At 40.7% G+C, this 22223-nt stretch overlaps 1 protein-coding gene and 1 pseudogene across 2 annotated transcripts; one reads left to right on the top strand and one right to left on the bottom strand.

The window, feature by feature from the left end:
• Positions 1-201: 201 nt before the first annotated feature.
• On the bottom strand, positions 202-17081 carry SRSF12 (serine and arginine rich splicing factor 12). Its single transcript, XM_081250899.1, has 5 exons — positions 16902-17081; positions 7799-7909; positions 6840-6951; positions 6523-6664; positions 202-660 (listed from the first exon to the last, which is right to left on the bottom strand). The coding sequence occupies exons 4-5, from the start codon at positions 6651-6653 to the stop codon at positions 291-293; spliced, it is 501 nt and encodes a 166-aa protein (XP_081107025.1). The 5' UTR covers positions 6654-6664; positions 6840-6951; positions 7799-7909; positions 16902-17081; the 3' UTR covers positions 202-290.
• Positions 17082-19897: 2816 nt separating this feature from the next.
• On the top strand, positions 19898-21381 carry LOC308626075 (high mobility group protein B3-like; annotated as a pseudogene). Its single transcript has one exon. The product of its transcript is annotated as a high mobility group protein B3-like (transcript).
• The last annotated feature ends 842 nt before the right edge of the window (positions 21382-22223 follow it).

The following is a 22223-nucleotide window of genomic DNA, read 5'->3' on the forward strand; positions in this document are numbered from 1 at the left end:
ATTGTCCAAATTAGTTCCATTTTAACCATTTCCTTTGAGAAGTACCCTTCTGCCACAATGTAAACAAAAAATGGTCCATAAGATGGGACATTACTCACATCATAATTTGTGGTATGGGCCCTTAAATCAAGACCAAATCTTAACCCAAGCTAGAGAGATTTTATCTCTTGCACATGCCCAAAGTAACTAATATCAACTCACTTTTTCTGTAAGCCTTGAAGCATTTTTATTTAACATAACAAGAGGTTTAATAACATATTAAATACCACGTAGCACTCTTCTGTTGCTGTTCACCAACTGTTTTTATGACGGTAACTCCGAGATCTGGAATGCGATCGAAAATGAGAGTGTTTTGCTGTTTGTGCTTTAGTTTCAGAATTGGTATACCCTTTGGGAGATTTACATGGGGATCTTGCTATGGAGTCAGAATGTCTTCCATGTGATCTTGATTTTGTTCCTGAGCTAGTCTGCTTTTGAGGTGAGCTTGATTGTGATTTTCCTATCGACTTGGACCTTTTTTGCAAGGACTTGGACCTTGACCGTCCTCTAGAACCAGAATTCCTTCTTGGGGTTCTTGACTGCCTTGCTGAGGTAGATCGCCTTGGTAGTGATTTGGAGCGAGATTTAGACTGGCTGTAAGAAAATCGCCTGTGTCGGGACCTGCAAACATCCATAATATCAGAGTATATATTTCACACAAAAATAGTTAATAGGTTAGGAAACAACACTTTCAGAAACTTATATACTTTACATAACATTAGTTATGTTTTTATTGGATAAGCTAAAAGAAACAACTCTAATTTTATCATGCATGCTCTGGTTCAAACATAAGTACAAGTTTGTAATATCTGACCAAAAGATTTTGACTTTGCTAGATATCAATATATCTTATGAGCCAGTTCTGAAAAATATATTTATTTTGCATATTTAGTCGGGGTTACATAATCCTAAGAGGTTAGAAAATCTGAAGGGGAAAAAAAGAAAGAAAATATTTAAAGCTTATCGAATGTTTAAAAAGACAAAAACCTAGATGGAGGACTTCTGAATCTTGCCATGACAGAGCAGCTTGTTCTAGACTAATCTTCCCATAGAAAAGAGCTATATAAAAAAGCTAGACAACATTTATAAAACAACTGTTAAAAGGCACTGGAAAATTACCAACACAAGCAGAACTCGAGGGGTTGTAAGCCATGGCTCTTTTCCTAAGACCATTTTCCAAATGCCAGCATGGCAGACTTGAGCCCAACTAGAAAACAGCTACTGGACAAAGCTGCAGAGACAGAGTTAGAATTCAGGGCCACGAAAATGGCTAGGACTGGAGAGACGAAAATTCCAGACATGAGGACACCGCAGGCAACCCCCACCCCCTAAGATCTGCCTACAAGTTCTCCTCAGGTTGCTGGCCATCTTCCAAGTTGCACATGCACAGGATGAGACTCTAAGAGGTCAGCAGAAAACAGCAGCTGGAAGATTTAAGAACTTAGCTGAGCAAGAGGGAGGGGATATGGGGATATCTGTATATGCACAGCTGATTTACTTTGTTATAAAGCAGAAACACACCACTGTAAAGCAACTATACTCCAATAAAGATGTTAAAAAAAAAAAAAAAAAAGAACTTAGCTGATTTTCTCAGATACAGAGTTGATGGTGAGAGAGGCTGGAATTCAAGCCCCCAAAAGGTCAAGGAGCCTGAGTGACAACGCAGGCTTTCAATTAGGAAGTCAGAAGGGCCTCATCCTCCAGGTTAAGAGTCATGCCCTAGGAGTAAGTGTAAAGCTGAAATGGATCAGCCTTAACAGTGCCTCAAACCAAACCTTGACAGGATCAAGGTGATCTGCCAACCCTCTGCCTGCTAGAAGAAAACAGCTTTCTTTGGAGAATCGTATCATCCAAAACCTCTATAATCTTTCAACAGTAATGTCCAACATCCAATAAAAGATTATGAGGTATGTGAAAAACAGACAAAAATGACTAAAAGCTAAGGAAAATAAAAGACAAAAGAAAGAGACCCAAAATCATTTGGATATGGGCATTATTCAGAAAATAGTTTTTTAAATTACTATGATTAATATGTTCAAGAAAATAAGGGAATTCCCTGGCATTCCAGTGGTTAGGACTCTGAGCTTCCACTTCAGAGGGCCCAGCTTTGATCCCTGGTCAAGGAACTAAGACCCCACAAGCCACGCGGCACAGCCCAAAAAATACAAAAAAAAAAAGAAAAGAAGAGGAAACGACAAAGAAATAAAAAAGTTGGGGAATTTAAACAATACTGGAATCTATAAAAAGAATCAAATGGACATTTTAGAACCAACAACGTGATATTCGAACTTAAAAAAGTCATTAGATGGATTTAATAGCAGTCTAGATATAGCAGAAGTAAGAAATAGCAAACTGGTTATTAGAAAAATATTATAGTGAAACACAATGAGAAAAGAAATTTTAAGAAATCCAGAACAGAGCATAAGAGTTATTTGGTACATACTCACGTGGCCTAAGGGAAAAATTGAATAAGGTACAAGAAATGTTTGAAGAGATGAAGGCCTAGAATTTTCCAAAACTAATGAAAGGCATAATAACTCAGAATTTCAAGGAACTCAGTAAACCTCAGGTAGAATAAATACAAAGAAACCTATGCTGGGCATGTCACAGTGAAATTGCTGAAAACCAAAGTCAGAGAAAAATCTGAAAATCTGCTAGAGAACAGTAGACACATTACCTTCAACGGAGCAACATTAAGACTGACTGTGGATATCAGAACAATGGAATGACATTATTAAAGAAAGAAAAAAAACTTCCTGCCAACTTGTAACTCTATCTTCAGCAAAAATATCTTTCAAAAATGAATATAGGGCTTCCCTGGTGGCGCAGTGGTTGAGTCCGCCTGCCGATGCAGGGGACACGGGTTCGTGCCCCGGTCTGGGAAGATCCCACATGCCGCGGAGCGGCTGGGCCCGTGAGCCATGGCCGCTGAGCCTGCGCGTCCGGAGCCTGTGCTCCGCAATGGGAGAGGCCACAACAGTGAGAGGCCCGCGTACCGCAAAAAAAAAAAAAAAAAAAAAGAATATAAAATGAAGATGTTTTCAGACAAACTGAGAGAATTCACTGCCATTAGACTTGTACTCTAAGAAACGGTAAAAATGCTTCAAGATGAAGCAAAATAATCCCAGGTAGAAGCATGGAACTACAGGAAGGAACAAAGAGCACTGGAAAGTATAAACATATTGATGTAGAATATATTTTAGAATAAAGCACAGTCTTTTATTTTATTTTAATTTTTTTAAAAGCACAATTTTTTAGAAATTGTTTCATTCCTATTGTAGATAGTTGTAGAAAACAAACTGGGAAAATTGTCCTTGGGAAAAAAAATTTCTAACTTAAGAAAAAAAAAGGATGCATATAAACACTACTACATATAAAATAGATAACCAACAAGGACCTACTGTATAGCACAGGGAACTACACTCAATATTTTGTAATAACCTATAAAGGAAAAGAATCTGAAAAAGAATATATATATATATATAAATGAATCACTGTGCTGTACACCTGAAACTAACAGAACACTGTAAATCAACTACACTTCAATAAAACTTAAAAAAAATGGATGCTATATTTGGACTAGGGGCCATTTTAACATTCTTCAGGAATATTTAGGAGTATATATACATTCACTGACACAAATTTAACAAAGAGTTATGGAATATCTGAGTAAGGGACTACTGATAAATGCTAGGGATAGTAAGCATTAAGACAAAAGTCCTTGCTCCACAAAGAGTTCACAGTCTAATGATAGCAGCAAACTAGTTTTTTCCCACATCCACTGAAGGCAAAAGCAGTGACCTCTTTTTACCTAAGGTAATACAACACATACATTGAATATATTTATAGTACATGTTAGACTTATCTATATGCTGACCCATACACACACACACACATACAATCTGATCCTTATGAAACTTAAAAGCTGGGTAAGATTTGCATTCTCTATAATACAACTTTACAAATAAAAAACACTGAGGTCAAAGAGGTTCAGCAACGGTCTTACAACTAGAACAGAGCAGAACAGCATTGTCTTGCAAGAAAATGTGTTTTTTTCTTTTTTCTGTTTTTTTTTTTTTGGACGCTCTGCATGCAGTTCCCCGACCAGGGATCAAACCCAAGGTCCCCTGCAGGGGAAGTGCGGAGTCTTAACCACTGTACCACCAGGGAGTCCCCGTTCTTTCTATTCCTGATACTCCATGATGACTGGGATAACTGACAGACTTCTTTTTTGTTTTTTCTCCAGCCAAGTAGTATACTGCCACTAGAAGGCAGAAAATGCCGTGAATGTTCTGGTTAATCAAGGCTCTAACGCATTGGGAAATTTCGCTTATATTCTTAATGAATCAGATGGGCAGTATTTTCCTTTTCTTTTACAAACTAAGTCTTTTTCACCAAGGCCAGTAGATATCATTCAATGAATTAGGGCAGTGCTGCTTTAGGTACCATATTACATCTACTTTGAGTTTTGGTTTATTAACCATTCATTAATTTATAGTAATGTGAACTGCTGAACATCACTTTCTTACTATTCATGTCCTTCGTGACGCCAGAAGCAGTACCATTGGTACTGGTGTGACTTTCCTATACACATGGCATGTAAAATTTCTTAATTTGTTCCCACATTTTAGGTTCTATAAATATAACTTGTATTTGAGTATATCAGTGTCAAAATCTCAAATAATCAATCAGTAGGAAAATGGCTCTCCCTTAGCCATGGAATGAAATGGATTATTCTCCACAGACACAAGGGAGGTTTATATTCTTACACTATCAAAGTGTGATAAAAAGAATCAAATTCCAGAACACAGTATGACTGTTCCTAAATATTTCTTTACCAATCTTGGTGATGGCTCAGTCCTGACCTGGGTTCTTCTGGCCTATAAAAGGAGCTTAAGGCTTCCTCCTACTTGCATGCCTCCCTCAGGATGAGCCAAAATCAAAGCATTTAATTCATACCCAAGGAGAGGGACTGAGCTGACATGTAAGATTCTAGGGCTCTGAAGAGGCCACATTTTCTAGTAATCAAGATTCTTGGATATTTCTCTCTTCCTATCTTTCCTTTCCACTTGGCTGGAGGGACTGGAGCCAGGCCACTTCACAGTCTTATTTTTAGAACTAGGGACTTGGGGCAAAGATTCTCTGTCTAGCTCTGGTACATATACCCTATGTTGGGCTTTTCCTTGTCTAGGCTCTTGGAGTTGAGGAATGGAAGGACTGGAGTGAAAGCGAGCGGTTCTGCAGATCATTTTTGATTTGAGGCTACGTCGTCATGGGACAGCGTAGGGGTACAACATATGGCCCAGGAAAGCCAACTCTTTCTTTCTTTCTTGTTTTTGGCTGCACAGCTCAGCATGTGGGATCTTAGTTCCCTAACCAGGGATCAAATCCTCGCCCCCTGCAGTGGAAGCGCAGTCTTAACCACTGGACTACCAGGGAAGTCCCCAGGAGAGCCAACTCTTATTACTCATAGAAAGAGGATACTAGTGTAAACGCTGATCATTCTTCAAGGACAGAATTCACCTTAAAACTCTACATGCCTATGAAAAACATCACAGCATTAAAACTCAAGATAAACAGTGCCTAGGTGTTTAGGAATTTAGGCATGCTAGTACAATTTCAGTTATTACTTAAATAGCTTCACCAAGTAATTAATTTCCACTGTGATTTACTATTATTCTAACAGAAACAAACTCCTAGCAGGCAAAATAGATAACCTGCCAATATATTTTTCTGAAAAATCTACCACTTTTATGTCTTCGTCCTACAATACTACCATACTTGGAATTTATTCTTGAAAATAATTTGCCTTTTATAAATATACTGATTTACATTAACTTTAGTCAACTTCCTTTCACAGTGATTACACTGTATTTCTATGAGTTTTTAATCATAAGACTTCAAGATTCTTAATCTGGGGGTTCATTTAGGAAAATTTTATTTTTTTTAAATCCTCATTTTATTTGTCAAGTATACACTTTTTTTTTTTTTTTTTTTTTTTGCAGTATGCGGGCCTCTCACTGTTGTGGCCTCTCCCGTTGCGGAGCACAGGATCCGGACGCGCAGGCTCAGCGGCCATGGCTCACGGGCCCAGCCGCTCCGCGGCATGTGGGATCTTCCCGGACCGGGGCACGAACCCATGTCCCCTGCATCGGCAGGCGGACTCTCAACCACTGCGCCACCAGGGAAGCCCAAGTATACACTTTTTAATTTTTTGTGTCTTCCTCAGTATATATTATCTTTCTACTAAAAAGGTTAAAGTTAAGTCTGTCATGAAATGAAAACTGGAAGGTATCTAATAAACCCAAGTTAAAATAACAATACATGACAAATAGAGAAGAGCATATCCTTCTACAAAAGTTGATTCTTTATATATATTAAATAAAATGATTCTGGTGGCCTGTTTTTGAAAACTCTTTAAAATGTTTTCCATTTTAAAATTAAGAAAATTAAGTTTTCAATCCCCTTGTATTTTGTACTCACTCTTTAAGGCTATCAGACCGCCTCCTATTTCTTCCCCATGAAGAACTCCTACTTCGAGTTCTCCTTTGGCTGGGGCTTCTTGATCTCCTATGATCACTTGGAGAACAAGGGTGACGTTCTTTTGATTTCATTTGGCCTGGTGCTAGAATATGAAGTTCAAGATTTATAATTAATTACCTGAAAACCTCAATAAATAACCACTCAATAAATAAACTACTCGAATAGTATTTTCTGAAAGAACTTTAAATTTAAAAAATCTGTCATTGCTGAAAATCATTCTGCTAAATAAACAAGATCCACTATTTAGTCACACTTACTTTTGCGATCACCTTGTGCAAACTGTATTTCAATCTGACGGCCACATACCCACTTTCTATTGAGGTTATAAAGGGCATCTTCAGCATCACGAACATCTTCAAATATGGCTAGCTGTTAAGGACACTTTGAACATCAGATATCAAATAAAAATATTATTTTGAAAGAATTATTTACATGTGACATGAAATTATTAGGAAAAACAAGCTCAAGTTATTAAGCTCACATCTCTAATGTAATATGAATAAGCAGAAAAAAATGTCACTTATTATCAAAACAAATGCCCCATTATGATTCAGAAAAGTGAATCTAAAAATAAAAAGAACAGAAACAAATCTCTATATTTTTAATGTATACATCAGTGTAGCTGTAGTATGCATGTATAATTAGAAACATGTTATGAGAAAAAGATAAGTCCAACATTGGCTAGTATTATCAAATAAACTGTTTAGGGCTCACTCCCTTCTGTTAGGTAAAAGATTTATGAGGTTTTTCACTGAAAAAAAATCAGCATGCAGAAATCTTTATTCTGAAATTAAAATTACTCTTTCATTAAAAGGCTTTTTAAATTAATTTAGGAGAAATTACTTATAAACAAAAGTGCACACATATAAGTGAGCTAAAACATATATTCAAAACTGATTTGGTTCTTTAAAAATGATATTTAACTTTGAACCTACTGCTTTAAAATACCTCTATGTTTTTATTATTTGGGATATGATTATAAAAGAAATATATAAACAATCTGCAAACATCTGGAATTACATATATTGATTCCTAATACCCCACTAAACTCCCTTATCTATATAAATTATATATTAAACCTAAATAAATGGCAACAAATTATATAAAACGACTAAATAGTTGTATTTCAGGAGGTTGTTGCTGGTTTAACTTCTTAAAAAATAGAAAACAGAAAAAGCTCAAGTAATGCAATACAAAATGAGACTTTGGCAATTACCTCAATGTCACTTGATCTTGAACCTTGACCTTTATTCTTTAGGGCTTGCAAGATGGACTTTATAAGAGACGCAGAACCAACAACATCAGACTTGGCTTTGATTCTGGAACTCTGAGTAAATGTAGGAAAGCCGAAGTCTCAACCTGGTGTTGGCTTTGTCTTTTGCTTGATAAAGACTTCCCCTCTTCCAGGTCTTTATATCTGTGTCCACCCTCCCTCTTTACTCCTTGATGCTTGAACTTTAGGTGCCTTTTGTCTCGCCTGCTCGGTTTATGCTTGGATTCTAGCTAACAGGTTGGTTCAAACTGAGGGGCGCTTGCCAGCTACTGTGGACTGCTTTAGATTTTCTGAGATAAAGAAATAAACACATTTAATTAGGCAATATTAATCTCATAAAATATACTCCTGAGTACATATATGTATATGCACATGTATGTAGTCTATTCACATGCACACAGTAAAATAAAGGATATTGAACATAAGCAAATCCTCTCGGGCGGCGGGTGTAGAAGTCAAGTGGAATGTAAACGTCTACTATAGGGCCATATCGACCAAACTCACGGCGCAAGTCCTCAGGCCTGAAGTGTTTTAGAAATAAGGTAAAGAAATATGAATAGCTGGATTAAAATATTTTGCCTACAGAAATCCAGTTGAAACCTTCAAAAGAAAGTATATTATCTGGACTAGCATTATCTAAAATTGTCTTTCACAGGAATCACCCAGGATTTAGCAAAGAAGGAAAAAATAAAGAAAACAACAAATTCTCAGGTCTCATTTTTGGAGATTCTGATTCATGACATCTGGAAGTCTGTATTTTTACAAGCAGTCTAGGTGGGCTTTTATGCTTAGTCAGGTAGAGGAAACACTAACCCAGGACATCCACTGTTTTTTTTCTTTCTTTCTTTCTTCTTTTTTTTGTGGTACGCGGGCCTCTCACTGTTGTGGCCTCTCCCGTTGCGGAGCACAGGCTCTGGACGCGCAGGCTCAGCGGCCATGGCTCACGGGCCCAGCCACTCCGCGGCATGTGGGACCTTCCCGGACCAGGGCACGAACCCGTGTCCCCTGCATCGGCAGGCGGACTCTCAACCACTGCGCCACCAGGGAAGCCCTGCTTTTTTTTTTTATTTAATTGAAGTACAGTTGATTTACAATACTGTGTTAGTTTCAGATGTATAGCACAATGATTCAGAGTGTGTATATATATGTGTGTGTGTGTATATAATCACATTCCTTTTCAGATTCTTTTCCTTTATAGGTTATTACAAAATATTGAGTACAGTTCCCTGTGCTATACAATAGGTCCTTGTTGGTTACCTATTTTATATATAGCATATCCACTTCTGAAAGTTACTCCTATTACAAGACTTTTCAATTGTCAATATATAGAGAGTTGTATTAACTCTTTCATTAAGAACACATTCATCCCACTATAATTTCACATTTTATGTTCATTGTTTTCAGATAGCAAGAATTAGATTCTAAAGAAACCCTAAAATTATTTCTCAGGCTTTAAAGAAAAATGGTTGCTTTACTAGTAAACATAAAGCAAAAATAACTACCATAATCTCAAATTTGACAAGTATTTTTGAGTCACTTATATGCTTTCTACTGTGATAGGTACTAAAGAGGGGACACCAAAGAAATACATGGCATAATATTTGTCTTCATGGAGCTACAATTTAACTGCAGAGATAAAATACTTAGCATTAATAGCTGACAGTTATAATGCATTTATAAATTCCCATAACAACAGATGTTTACAGATGTTTACAGATGAGGGCACAAACAAGTGAACTCACCCAAGGTCACGGAGCCAGCAAGCGACAGAGCTGAAAGCAAACTCCCCCAGTCTGGCACTAATCTGGGTTCGTAACCACTCCACCCCGCTGCCTCGTGGAGATCTTAGAGATTCAAAATCAAGCTATGAGCACAAAACACGGCTCAGAAGATGTAAGAGCAGTTCAAAACATAGTGTGTAGAAAAAAGACCCTAAGATGACTGCAAAGCTTCTAACTTGGGCAGATGGAAGAAAGATGGTGTCCATGATAAAAATTAGATAGCTGGAAAAGACAGTTCAATAGGAGAGGGAGGAGAGGCAATAGAAGAAACTTTCAGGGTTAGAAATGCCAAAATCTGAGGTGATGGTGGAACATCCGTAAGAATTCTGAAGCAACCGAAAACGGTGATTATATGAATTATATTAGTTATTTTCTTTTCAAGACTAGAAGTCAGTGATTAGTGCTAGAGATTGGATTTAGGAGTTATTACATAAAGATTCAACTAACACTGACTAAGTAGCCACTATATACCAGGCAAACTTTATTATATTTTTATTATTTATTATATTTATTTCATTTAATACTCACTATAACATGTTTAATTGTCTGCCTTCCCTGAGAGACTATTAACTTTAGATTTAGAGGACAGTGACAATGTCTTTTTTCTTTTGTTTATTCATTCAACAAATACTTACTGAATATGTACTATGGGCCAGGCTCTAGGAATATGGTAGAGAACAAGAAAAACACAACTGCTGCTCCCATAAAACACAGACTACAGGGTAAAGATTCTCAACCATTCCTGAATATTGCAATCAAAGGAGATATTATAGAAACAGGCATTCCAGCCTGATGCATTAATCCTTGACCTAATTCGTGCTTCCCATGGTGAGCCCCAGTTATGTTTAAAGTTTTTAAAGGTTTCCTAGGCAATTCTGAGGCTCAGGATTGAGAATCGCTTCTAAAGCAGGTGTCTTCACTAGTGTATCTCAGTACCTAGCATAGTTGCTTGCCACACAGTAGGCACTCAGTATGCATTTGCTGTATTAACGAGCAAAGAACACAGTGTTACCATTTAATAGTCAAGGAGACGGAGTGAGAGCAGTCACCTTGCCCAGAGGTACACACAGCCAGTAACAAAGCTAGTATTCAAATAAATGTCTTAGGAGGCAACCAATTCCATTAACCAAATGTGAGTGGCTGACAGAAGAGGATCCTGGATAATATAAAAGAGGCTGGAGCAGTGTGTGTGTCACAGAGGCTTAGAATCCCAGAAGTCTGAAGGAACAAGCCTCAAAAGAGCTGGTTCTCTTTCATTGTCTCCACTCCCTCACCTGTGAGCTGTTGTTTTGTTTTCACTTATTTTTGCATTTTTGGTGTGATCTATTTTGACATTCAGAAATGTACAGAGATAATAAAACAAACACCCATATATCTACCAACAAGATTTATTATATCTCAACACTTACCCTATTTGCTGTAATTTTTAGTATTTTTTAAGAAATATTACATCCTCCTACCTCAGAAACAACCGTTGGTGTTCCTCATTCCTCTGCATAACTTTGTATTTCTACTGCAAATGCACATAAATGGTATCAAACTATTTGTAAAATTCTGCACCTTTCCTTCTCCTCCCTTGAGATTTCTCCATGAAGCTCTAGTTCACTCATTTTAACTCTGTATTGGTATGGTTATGAATAAACCACAATTTATTCATATATCTTTCTGTGGATGAACATTTTAAAATGCTTCTTTTTTAAAGTGCAAACTGTGTTAGAGCGCACATTATGATGCATGTGCTTCCTAGAGCTCTTCAGAGTTCTCTGGGATGTACCACTAGCTATGCAACTGATGGGTTGGAGAGTACAAATATCTTCAGCTTCATTACATGTTCTCCAAAGTAGCCAAATCAACTTAAACTCCTCAAGACATGCATCAGAATTTCTAAGGATCCAACTCCTCACTAACATCTTTTACTCCTTGCCATTCTGAAGGATATAAAGTGAATGCGTATCTCATTATTTGAATTTTAATTTACCTAAACACCAGTGAGGTGCAACATCTTTACATGCTTATGGGTCATTTATTCTAGGGGCAGAATTTCTGGGTTTTTAAAGAGGATGTAAATATTTAATTTCTATGAAAGAGCCAAACCGTTCTGCAAAGTGGTTGCACCATTTTATACTGCCACCACCAACATGTAAGTTTCAGTTGTGCCAATCTTTGTCAACACTTGGTATTGTCAGTCTTTTTAATTTTAGCCATTCAAGTGGATGTTAAGTGGAATCTCACTGTGGTTTTAATTTGCATTTCTGCAACAACAAATGATGCTGAGCACTTTTTCATGTGCTAAAGGGACATTCGGATATTTTTCTCTTGAAAGTGTCTGAGTTTTTTGCCCATTTTTAATAATAACATTTGTCTTTTTTAGTATTGAGTTGTAAAAGTTCATTATTATTCTGAGAAAAAGTCCTTTGTAAGATATATGTTTTGTGAATATTTTCTCCAAGTCTTTGGCTTGCCTATTTACTTTCTTAATGCTATTTTTTAATGAACAGAAATTTTCATTCTGGAGAAATCTAATTTATCCATATTCCTTTTTCTTTTATGGTAATTACTTTCTTTGTCCTATAAGAAATCTCTGCCTATCCCCAAGTCATGAAGATATTCTCCTACAAGCTTTACAGTTTCATCTTTTACATTTCAATTGATGATCCAGTTCAAATTACGTGAAGTACAGGCTGCAGCACATTTTTTTCATATAATTAGTACATACATCCAGTTGTTACAGCACCATTTGTTGGAAAGACTTTCCTTTCTCTAATGGCTTTAGTGCCTTTGTCAAAAATCAAATGACTCTATATGTATGGGTTATTTATGGACCCTCTATTCTGTTCTACTGATATATTTGTCTATCCTGAGGCCAATATCAAACTGTTTTGAGTACTGTAACTTTTCAGTAAATCTTTAAGTCAGGTAGTATAAATCTTCCAGCTTCAGTGACCTTTTTCAAAATTATTTTGGCTATTCTAGATCCTTTGCATATTAATATATTTTAGAATTAACTTGTTAGTTTCTATTTTTTAAAAAGCATTTGATCAGGAGTGCCTTGAATCTATAATATAATCAATTGGGACTGAATTGATAACTTAATAAAATTTCATCTTCCAATCTAAGAACAAAGTATATCTATCAATTTATGTTGGTCTTTGGTCTCTCTTGGCAACATGTTATAGTCTTCTTCAATGCAAAGGTTTTTACATGTTTTTTTGTGAAACTTATTCCTATGTTTTTATGTGTTTTTAAATTTTATTTATTTATTTATTTATTTATTTATTTTATTTATTTATTTATTTATTTATTTATTTGTGGCTGCATTGGGTCTTCATCATTGGATCTTCGTTGCTGCGTGCAGGCCCTCTAGTTGCGGCGAGCGGGGGCCACTCCTCACTGCAGTGCGCGGGCCTCTCATCACAGTGGCTTGTCGTTGCTCTAGGCACACGGGCTTCAGTAGTTGTGGCGCATGGGCTCAACAACCATAGCTCGTGGGCTCTAGAGCGCAGGCTCAGCAGTTGTGGCACAGGGGCCCAGTTGCTCCGCGGCATGTGGGATCCCCCCAGACCTGGGATCAAACTCATGTCCCCCGCACTGGCAGGCAGACTCCCAACCACTGCGCCACCAGGGAAGTCCCACCTAAGTATGTTTTTTAATACTAAGATAAATGGAATTTAAAAAATATTTTCATTATTTGTTTGCTGTTAGTATACAGAAATAGAATTTTCACTAAGTTTACCTCATATCCTAATAACTCACTGAAACTCATTACTAGTTACTATAGTTTTATGTAAACAAACATGTCACCTAAGAATAGGGACAGGTTTTACTTTTACCTTTATAATTTTTATGTCTTTTTTTTTTCTTGCCTTGTTGCATTGGTTAGGACCTGCAATAAAATGCTGAATAGAGGTTGTGAGAGTGGACATCCTTGTCTTGTAAGAGGAAAGCATTCAGTTTCATCATTATGTTATTAGCTATATGTTTTTCACAGATGTCCTTTATTAAGCTGAGGAAGTTCCCTTCTCTTCCTAGTTTGCTGAGGCTTTTTATCATGAATCTTGCTGGATTTTGTTTAATGCTTTTTCTACATGACCACTGATATCAATATTAATGTAGCCTCATACACACTGTAACCAAAGAATGCTACTAAGTATATCCAAGAGAAGTACTTAATGGGTGCTCCCCAACCTAACATGATGGTAAGCATCAAAATGGGAATGTTTTGAGATTTCAACATTACTTTGTTCCAATAGAAAACTATATCTGACATTAAAAAGATTACTGTACACAAAATGCCAAGATTTAAAATTAATATTCTTCCTGGTCCACATCTTACTTCACCAGTGAAAAGATACATAACACAAATTATAAAATTTAAAAATCTTTCTTTAGTTCTTGTGCTCAATTTCATTCCTAACAAATTTAATGCTAACCTATAATGTGTTTTAATGTCTTGTGCTTTATCGTATGTATTAAAATGGCCACTTCAAAGAAACATTTAAAATAAAATTTGGCTTTGTTATAAAACTAACATTAAATAAAATATGAAAACAAGATAAAGAAAACCACTCAAAGGGATCCTTTTTCTATAATATATATAGATTTTCCCTTCATTTTTTTTTTTTTTTTTTTTTTTTTGCATTACGCGGGCCTCTCACTGTTGTGGCCACTCCCGTTGCGGAGCACAGGCTCCGGACGCGCAGGCTCAGCGGCCATGGCTCACGGGCCCAGCCGCTCCACGGCATGTGGGATCCTCCCGGACCGGGGCACGAACCCGTGTCCCCCGCATCGGCAGGCGGACTCGCAACCACTGCGCCACCAGGGAAGCCCCCTTCATTTTTTATGTAATTGAAATCAAACTGTATTTATAATTTTATACCCTGTTTGTTTTAACATATATCTCAATGATTTTCTTTATAAGCATACCAAATGTTAAAGCTAATTTAAAACGTGTCTAGGGGGCTTCCCTGGTGGCACAGTGGTTAAGAATCCGCCTGCCAATACAGGGGACACGGGTTCGAACCCTGGTCCGGGAAGATCCCACATGCCGCAGAGCAACTAAGCCCACACGCCACAACTACTGAGCCTGCGAGCCACAGCTACTGAAGCCCACGTTCCACAACTACGGAAGCCCATGTGCCTAGAGCCTGTGCTCCGCAGCAAGAGAAGCCACTGCAATGAGAGAGGCCCACGCACTGCAACGAAGAGTAGCTCCTGCTCGCTCAACTAGAGAAAGCCCACGTGCAGCAACAAAGACCCAACTCAGCCAAAAATAAAATTAATTATAAATAAATAAATAAATAAATAAATAAAATGTGTCTAGGTGTCATATTGCTAGTTAACTTACACTATATGCCACCTTGTACAAAAAAACTATTAATTAAGGTTACATGTGATGATTCTACTTTCATAACACTATTCAACAGCTGTGCAGTTTTAGGAAAGATTCTTAATGTCTCTAAAGCTCAGATTCTTATCTGTTATATAAGGTTACTGAAAATTTAATAAGATAACATAGTACAGTTTTTAGTACAGTGCCTGGTATACAGTGAGTACTCAACAGATGTTAGCGATTATTATAATTTCATTAATACAAACCTCCTAGATTTTGATTGTCCCCCAGTGGCAGTGATAGAAAGTCGTGAAAAAAATGGAAAAGAAAATCAATAAATCTCAATTATCAGTCTTGATTATCTAGATCAGAGGTCATGTGTCACATGTGTATATGTTTTATTTGGCCTACACAATGTTTAAAACATTTAAAACCAGTCCAAATGTCTATACAGCAGTTATCAGCTGAAGCTTCGTAGCAGTCACTGTCCCCTTGAGATGGCACATGTTCTTTTTCATTTGCCAGGGTCCATACCATCCTACTGTCCCTTAACGTGACACCTTCACTCATTCATATTACCCTGGCTGGCCCCTGTGGCCATTAGAATTGGAAACCTTTCATTTTTTTGTAGGCACACTGGAGAGGCTTGATCTTATTCAGTATTCAAGTGGTCTGTTTAACTGTGGGAATTGTTTTAACCTTACCCAAGTTATAAATTTTGCTTCTTTTCTATGTAATATATTGATTAAACAGGTTGAGAGAAGAAATGTAAACACAGGCATCTTTAGGATGTTAAAGTATATTAACTCACAGTTTACAGTTGTGACACATATATATAATAGCAGGGATCAAATTTTTTAAAAAGCCCTAACATTTACTTCTCAAAGGTAAATTATGATGATTACTCCTGATGGCTCTGGAGTCAAGCGCTCCAGTATGTTTCCAGCTGTGAAGCCCCAGGTAAGTCATTAACACGCTGACTTGCAGCTTTCCCTTATGTACAGTAAGATAATCCTGCATACTTATAAAGTTTGGGATGGGGGGCTGTAGAGTAAATTAAGCAAGCCCAGTGATACGAAAATGTCTATTATTTTAGACATTTATTAAAATGTCCACCCGCCCCGGCATTCCTTCTGGCCCCTATTAAGGGAGAAAGACACTGTTATAAGAAGTCATTCCTTAACATCTATGTTCAGGTACTATGTAGACAGAATTCTCCAAAGAGGGACGGGTGGTTTGAGTGCATCAGAACCGACCAGGGAAGTCTATCCAAACCGTTATGATGGGTGTTTATATTGCACTCAGAACTTTCAAGAAAAACACAGAAATCTCATTCACTGGAGTTATCCTTTGTATATAGTATAAAACTGTGCACGAATAAAATTTAACCAGCACCACCTGTAAGTAGACCAGACTACCGACTACAGGCAAAGGGAATCATAAGGCCCAAGGTACGCATTATTCCGTAACGCGTTCTCACCATCCCCAATTCCTTCCCATTTAGAAGGTAAGATGCGCGGCTTTATCCCGGTTCGGCGACAAAGGGGCGAGACGCAGGCACCCACCCGAGGAACACTCAGGGCCAGAGGCGGGGAGGGACCGGCTCCCGGGCAAGGGTCAGCCGGCGCTCCGCCGGTTCTCGCGGTGGAGATGGGTACCGGCCCGCCGCCCAGGTGCCGGGGGCGGTCAAGAGCGACGGGGCCCGGAAGCGGGGCCGCGGCGGAACGCCGGCCGGGAGGGCGGAGGCGCGAGTCCCGCCCAGGCCCCGAGTAGCCCGAGGGCTCCCGCCGGCCCCGGGAAGGGCTCCTCCGCGGAGCGCCCCGGCCCGGCCGGCGGGGAGGTGCTAGGCAGACCCGCGGGCCGCCGCCGGGCTCCGCCCCGCGGCCGTTACCCGCCCCTCCCCCGCGCCCCAACCTGCGGCGGCACCGCCACTCACCTGGTGGCGTCCGCGACGTTCCTGACGAACAGGGAGGTGTTGGGGGGCCTCGTGTAGCGAGACATGACCACTTCCTCCGTTCCCTCCGGGTCTGCCCGTGGCCGCCGGGCTCGCTCCGTCTCCTGCTGCCGCCGCAGCCAAAGCAGCTCCGCCGGCCCCCGGCGCGACCCCCTCCCCTCCGCCTCGGCCCCGCCAGCGCGCAGCCGCAGAGGCGGGCGCGGGGGAAGCGCTGTGCGGCGCGAGTCAGTCGGTGCGGACCTCGCGGGGGCGGGGGCGGGGGCGGTGCCGACGCCGAGCGGGGCGCGGGGAGGGGGCGACGCGGCGTGCCGGGATTCCAAGGCGTCTGAGAAGGGGGCGGTGCAGGAGGCCAGGGGTTGAGGGGATCAGGAGAGGGGGTCGCGCGGGGGTCCCGGAGTCAAATGGGATTCGGGGAGGAGACGACTGGGGTCAGAGTGTAACAGGAGGGCAGGGACCAGAGCGGTTGTACGGGCTGAAGTGGATGAGCCGGGGGCTAGAGAGCTTCCGGAGAGAGGGTGTTACGGGGGTGGGGTAGGCGGGGTGAAGGCTGAGTTCAACCGCGCAACAGCCGCTTGGCCGCTGGGGCCTTCATTCTTGCATCCTCAGCCCAAGACCTTGTCAATTGTCCCGCCTCCTGTCCCCTTTAGTGTTGAGACTCTAGGCTTTCAAACTGGGAGGATTTTTTTTTATGAGGTTTGATTCTTCATCCATTATTCATTTAGGGTACGCGGTTCAGCTGAGTACATTCATTCAAGTGTTTATTGAGCACCTGCTATGCACCAGGAACTATTTTAGGTGCGTTTTAGAGCAACGAACAAAAGAGGCCAAGTCCCAGTCCTCATAGAGCTTACATCCTTGAGTGAAGACCAGACAATAAAAGAACGAACAAATGCATACATGGTGTAGAAGAAATCAATGAAAATGCAGAGGCAATTAAGCAAATTTAAATTATCCTCTCCCCGTCTCTCCAAAATGTCATATCCATCCCCTTCTGGTTATCCTCCTGCCTTCACATTTGCTCCTGTGGTCAGTACAGCCTGTTAGCAGGACTGTAGCCAGGTGACTTGTAATTGTTAGTAGCACCCCTTTTCATTCTCAGAAGTGGTCGCTTTTGGAGGGTAAATAATATGGTCACCCTACCTAGCCCACAGCGGTCTCAAAGGCTGTGAGAGTTTACCAAGGTCGGCAAATGCTTCTGGAATAGTGGCCATTCATTCAAAAAGTGATTGCTATGGCACAGCAAGCTCAGGCCTGGCCTGGGAATATAAGGGGTGGGGGAGGGCCCCCATTCTCAGGAAGCTTACAGTTCGGCAGAGGAGGCAGTCTCGAATTATGGCACTAATAAACACACAAACTAGGCTAAGGGCTATGAAAAGAGCTACATGCTGCTAGAAGGTTACCTTATGGGGCTTGGCGAGCAGGCCTAGAGGGTCACTGAACTTTTCCCTGAGGAGTCTTGGAGAAATATTTGAAGAATGAAGAGGAGCAATCCATGCACTGGAACAGAATGTGCAAAGGCTTTGAGGCAATACAAGAAATGAAAGGAGGCAAACAGGAGCGTCAAGCTGGAGAACAGGAAAATGAGGCTGGCAAGCAGGCCGGGTGTATGATAGGAAAGTTTGGAATGCTGACTATATGGGTTTGCTAGGGCTCTTGGAACAAATTACCACAAACTCAGTAGTTTAAGCTGACAGAAATGTATTCTCTCACAGTTCAGGGGGCCAGAAGTCTGAAGTCAAGGTGTTGGCAGGGCCACACTCCCTCCAAAGTCACTCGGGGGGATCCTTCCTTGCTTCTTCTGGTCCCTGGTGCCTCCGATCTCTGCTTCCGTCTTCATGCGGCTTTCTCCTCTTTGTCTTACGAGGACACTTGTAATTTTTTTGTTCTTTTTTTTTGGCTGTGCCACGTGGCATGCGGGATCTTAGTTCCCCCACCAGGGCTCAAACCCGAGCCCCCTGCAGTGGTAGTGTGGAGTCTTAACCACTGGACTGCCAGGGAAGTCCCAGGACACTTATCATTGGATTTAGGGCCCACCCAGGTAATCCAAGATGATCTCATCTCAAGATCCTTAATTGTATCTGAAAAGACCCTTTTTCTAAATAAGATCAGGACTTGGTCATGTCTTTTCAGGGGCCACCATTCAACCCACTACACTGACCTTGCAGAGAAAAGAGACTTGGGAGGAGGTGAGAGTTATTAATAAACCTCCCCCCTGACATATTAGGTGGGGTAAAAATTCAGTAGACTCTATGTAAACCAGGAACCTATTTAGTTAAAAACATGTGTATTGGTATGTTCATTTATAAATAGAATTGTTTCTAGGTGGAGGCATTACACTCTGAGTTTCACTTTCTTCTTACCTTTGGTACTGTCAGATTAATTTATTTTAATTAACTTATTTATTTTTGGCTGCACTGGGTTTTCGTTGCTGCATTCAGGCTTTCTCTAGTTGTGGTGAGTGGGCTTCTCATTGCAGTGGCTTCTCTTGTTGTGGAGCACGGGCTCTAGGCGCGAGGGCTCAGTAGTTGTGGCTCGCAGGCTCTAGAGAGCAGGTTCAGTAGTTGTGGCGTGTGGGCTTAGTTGCTCCATGGCATGTGGGATCTTCCCGGACCAGGGATTAACCCTGCATTGGCAGGCGGATTGTTAACCACTGTGCCACCAGAGAAGCCCCTGTCATATTATTTTTAAAATACTTTTTATAATTGGAAAAAACCTACAAAGCTCTTTACAGTTTGAAAAAAGCTTTTATTGGCATATCTGACAAGACTTAGTGACTAGGTAGGAGGTTTCTTTCCTGTTCCTATTGATAGAAGTGTTTGAGGAAAGGGACTTAAACTGTGGAAGGAGGTTCAATTAGAAACTCGGACTTTAAAGGTAGCTGGAATTGATTTAAAATAAGTTATGGATCGCACAGCCGTGGAACGCGGAGCCACACGTCATGCCCTGTGCGGCCCAGACTAGCGAACAATACAGTCAAGATGGCTAAAGGTGACCCAAGAAACCAAAGGGCAAGATGTCTGCTTATGCCTTCTTTGTGCAGATGTGCAGAGAGGAACATAAGAAGAAAAACCCCGAGGTCCCTGTCAATTTTGCAGAATTTTCCAAGAAGTGCTCTGAGAGGTAAAAGACAATGTCTGGGAAAGAGAAGTCTAAATTTGATGAAATGGCAAAGGCAGATAAAGTGCGCTATGATTGGGAAATGAAGGCTTACGGACCAGCTAAGGGAGGCAAGAAGAAGAAGGACCCGAATGCCCCCAGAGGCCACCGTCTGGATTTTTCCTGTTCTGTTCCGAATTCCGCCCCAAGATCAAATCTACAAACCCTGGCATCTCTATTGGAGATGTGGCAAAGAAGTTGGGCGAGATGTGGCATAACTTAAGTGACAGCGAGAAGCAGCCATATATCAACAAGGCAGCGAAGTTGAAGGAGAAATATGAGAAGGATGTCTCAGACTATAAGTCTAAAGGGAAGTTTGATGGCGCCAAGGGTCCTGCTAAAGTTGCCCGAAGAAGGTGGAAGAGGAAGATGAAGAAGACAAGGACGAAGAGGAGGAGGAGGAGGATGAATAAAAAAACTGTTGAAGGCTTCCCTGGTGGCGCAGTGGTTGAGAGTCTGCCTGCCGATGCAGGGTATGCGGGTTCGTGCCCCGGTCCGGGAAGATCCCACATGCCGCAGAGCGGCTGGGCCCGTGAGCCATGGCCGCTGAGCCTGCGCGTCCGGAGCCTGTGCTCCGCAACGGGAGAGGCCACAACCGTGAGAGGCCCGCGTACCGCCAAAAAAAAAAAAAAATTGTTGATCTGTCTCCTTGTGAATACCTTAGAGTAGGGAGCGCCGTGATTGACACACCTCTCGCCCCAGACGTGTCTGTTGCCCTCGTTAAATTGAATTACCCAATTGGATCATGATCATATCGTAGTCTCTCAAAGTGCTCTAGCAATTGTCAATGGTTTACATGAAGTGGCCATGGGTGTCTGGAGAACCTGGAAGCTGTATCAAAGTTGTACATATTTCCAAACATTTTTTAAATGAAAAGGCTCTCGTGTTCTCCTCATGCTGTGCACCTTGCTGTTGTGTGACAAGGCATTTAAAGATGTTTCTGGCATTTTCTTTTTTTTTTTTTTAATTTGTGAGGTGGTGTGTTAACTCTATGGTCATTGGCTAGGAATCCTGAGTTCTCAACTGTACATATCTATAGTTTGTAAAAAGAACAAAGCAACCGAAACACACTCTTGATGCTCCTTGCTGGCGTGGAGGCTGTAGGAGCGATGCCTTCCGGAGGGGCCATAGCTCAGGGCGTGCACTGTGGGGCTGGACCTGTGGACACTGCAGTGGGCATCCATTTAGCTTCAGGTTGTCTTATTTCTGTATATAGAGACACAGCATCCTGCTGCCATTCTTAGCTGTGGAAAAGGGGGGGGGTGTCAGTTGGCATGAGAAGTGTTTTGGATCCTTTTTAGTTGAAGTGTGGTAGTTTTAGACTGTTTGTTTTTTAAGCAAACCATAGAACTCTTCATTGTCAGCAAAGCCAAGAGCCACTGCATTGATGAAAGTTCAAGAACCTTCTGTATTAAACATGATCTGCAACATTCTGTTACTTTTTTTGGTATGTTTATAATGCTGAAATGTTTTTGAAGTTAAATAAACAGTATTACATTTAAAATAAATAAATAAAATAAAATAAGTTATGGACATGGTAACTATGTGAGGAGATGGATATATTAATTAGCTTGACTGTGGGAATCATTTCACTATGTGCGTATGTTAAATTATCATGTACACCTTAGATGTATACAATTTTAATTTAAAATAATAAACAAATAAATAAGTTATGGAACCCTAATTCTTTATTTGGCTGTGCCAGGTCTTAGTTGTGGCAGGCGGGCTCCTTAGTTGCAGCATGCAAACTCTTAGCTGCAGCACGCATGTGGGATCTAGTTCCCTGACCAGGGATCGAACCCTTGCCCCCTGCATTGGGAGCACAGAGCCTCATCCACTGCGCCAACCAGGGAAGTCCCTAATCCTTTATATTGCATGACATGTACGCTCTTCCTATTTCTAAGTCTGATTCAAGGCAACGGAGTGTAAAGAAGCATAAGTAAACTGCTTCCTAGTTGGAAGGCTGGAGGAGGACCGTTACCAGGCATGGACAACTGAAGAATGTTACACAGGTCTAGGCTGTGCCAGCGTCTTGACCAGGTCCTTAAACCAGTTGACATGAGTGACCGATGTAGCTGTGCTTTACCCTTCCCTTGGCGTTTTGGGGTACTCTTAAAGATGCAGGGAAAAAAGGCTTAGGTCAAGACT

Source organism: Mesoplodon bidens (genome assembly GCF_964165515.1).
Source record: "Mesoplodon bidens genome assembly, chromosome: 12".
Taxonomy (NCBI): domain Eukaryota; kingdom Metazoa; phylum Chordata; class Mammalia; order Artiodactyla; family Ziphiidae; genus Mesoplodon; species Mesoplodon bidens.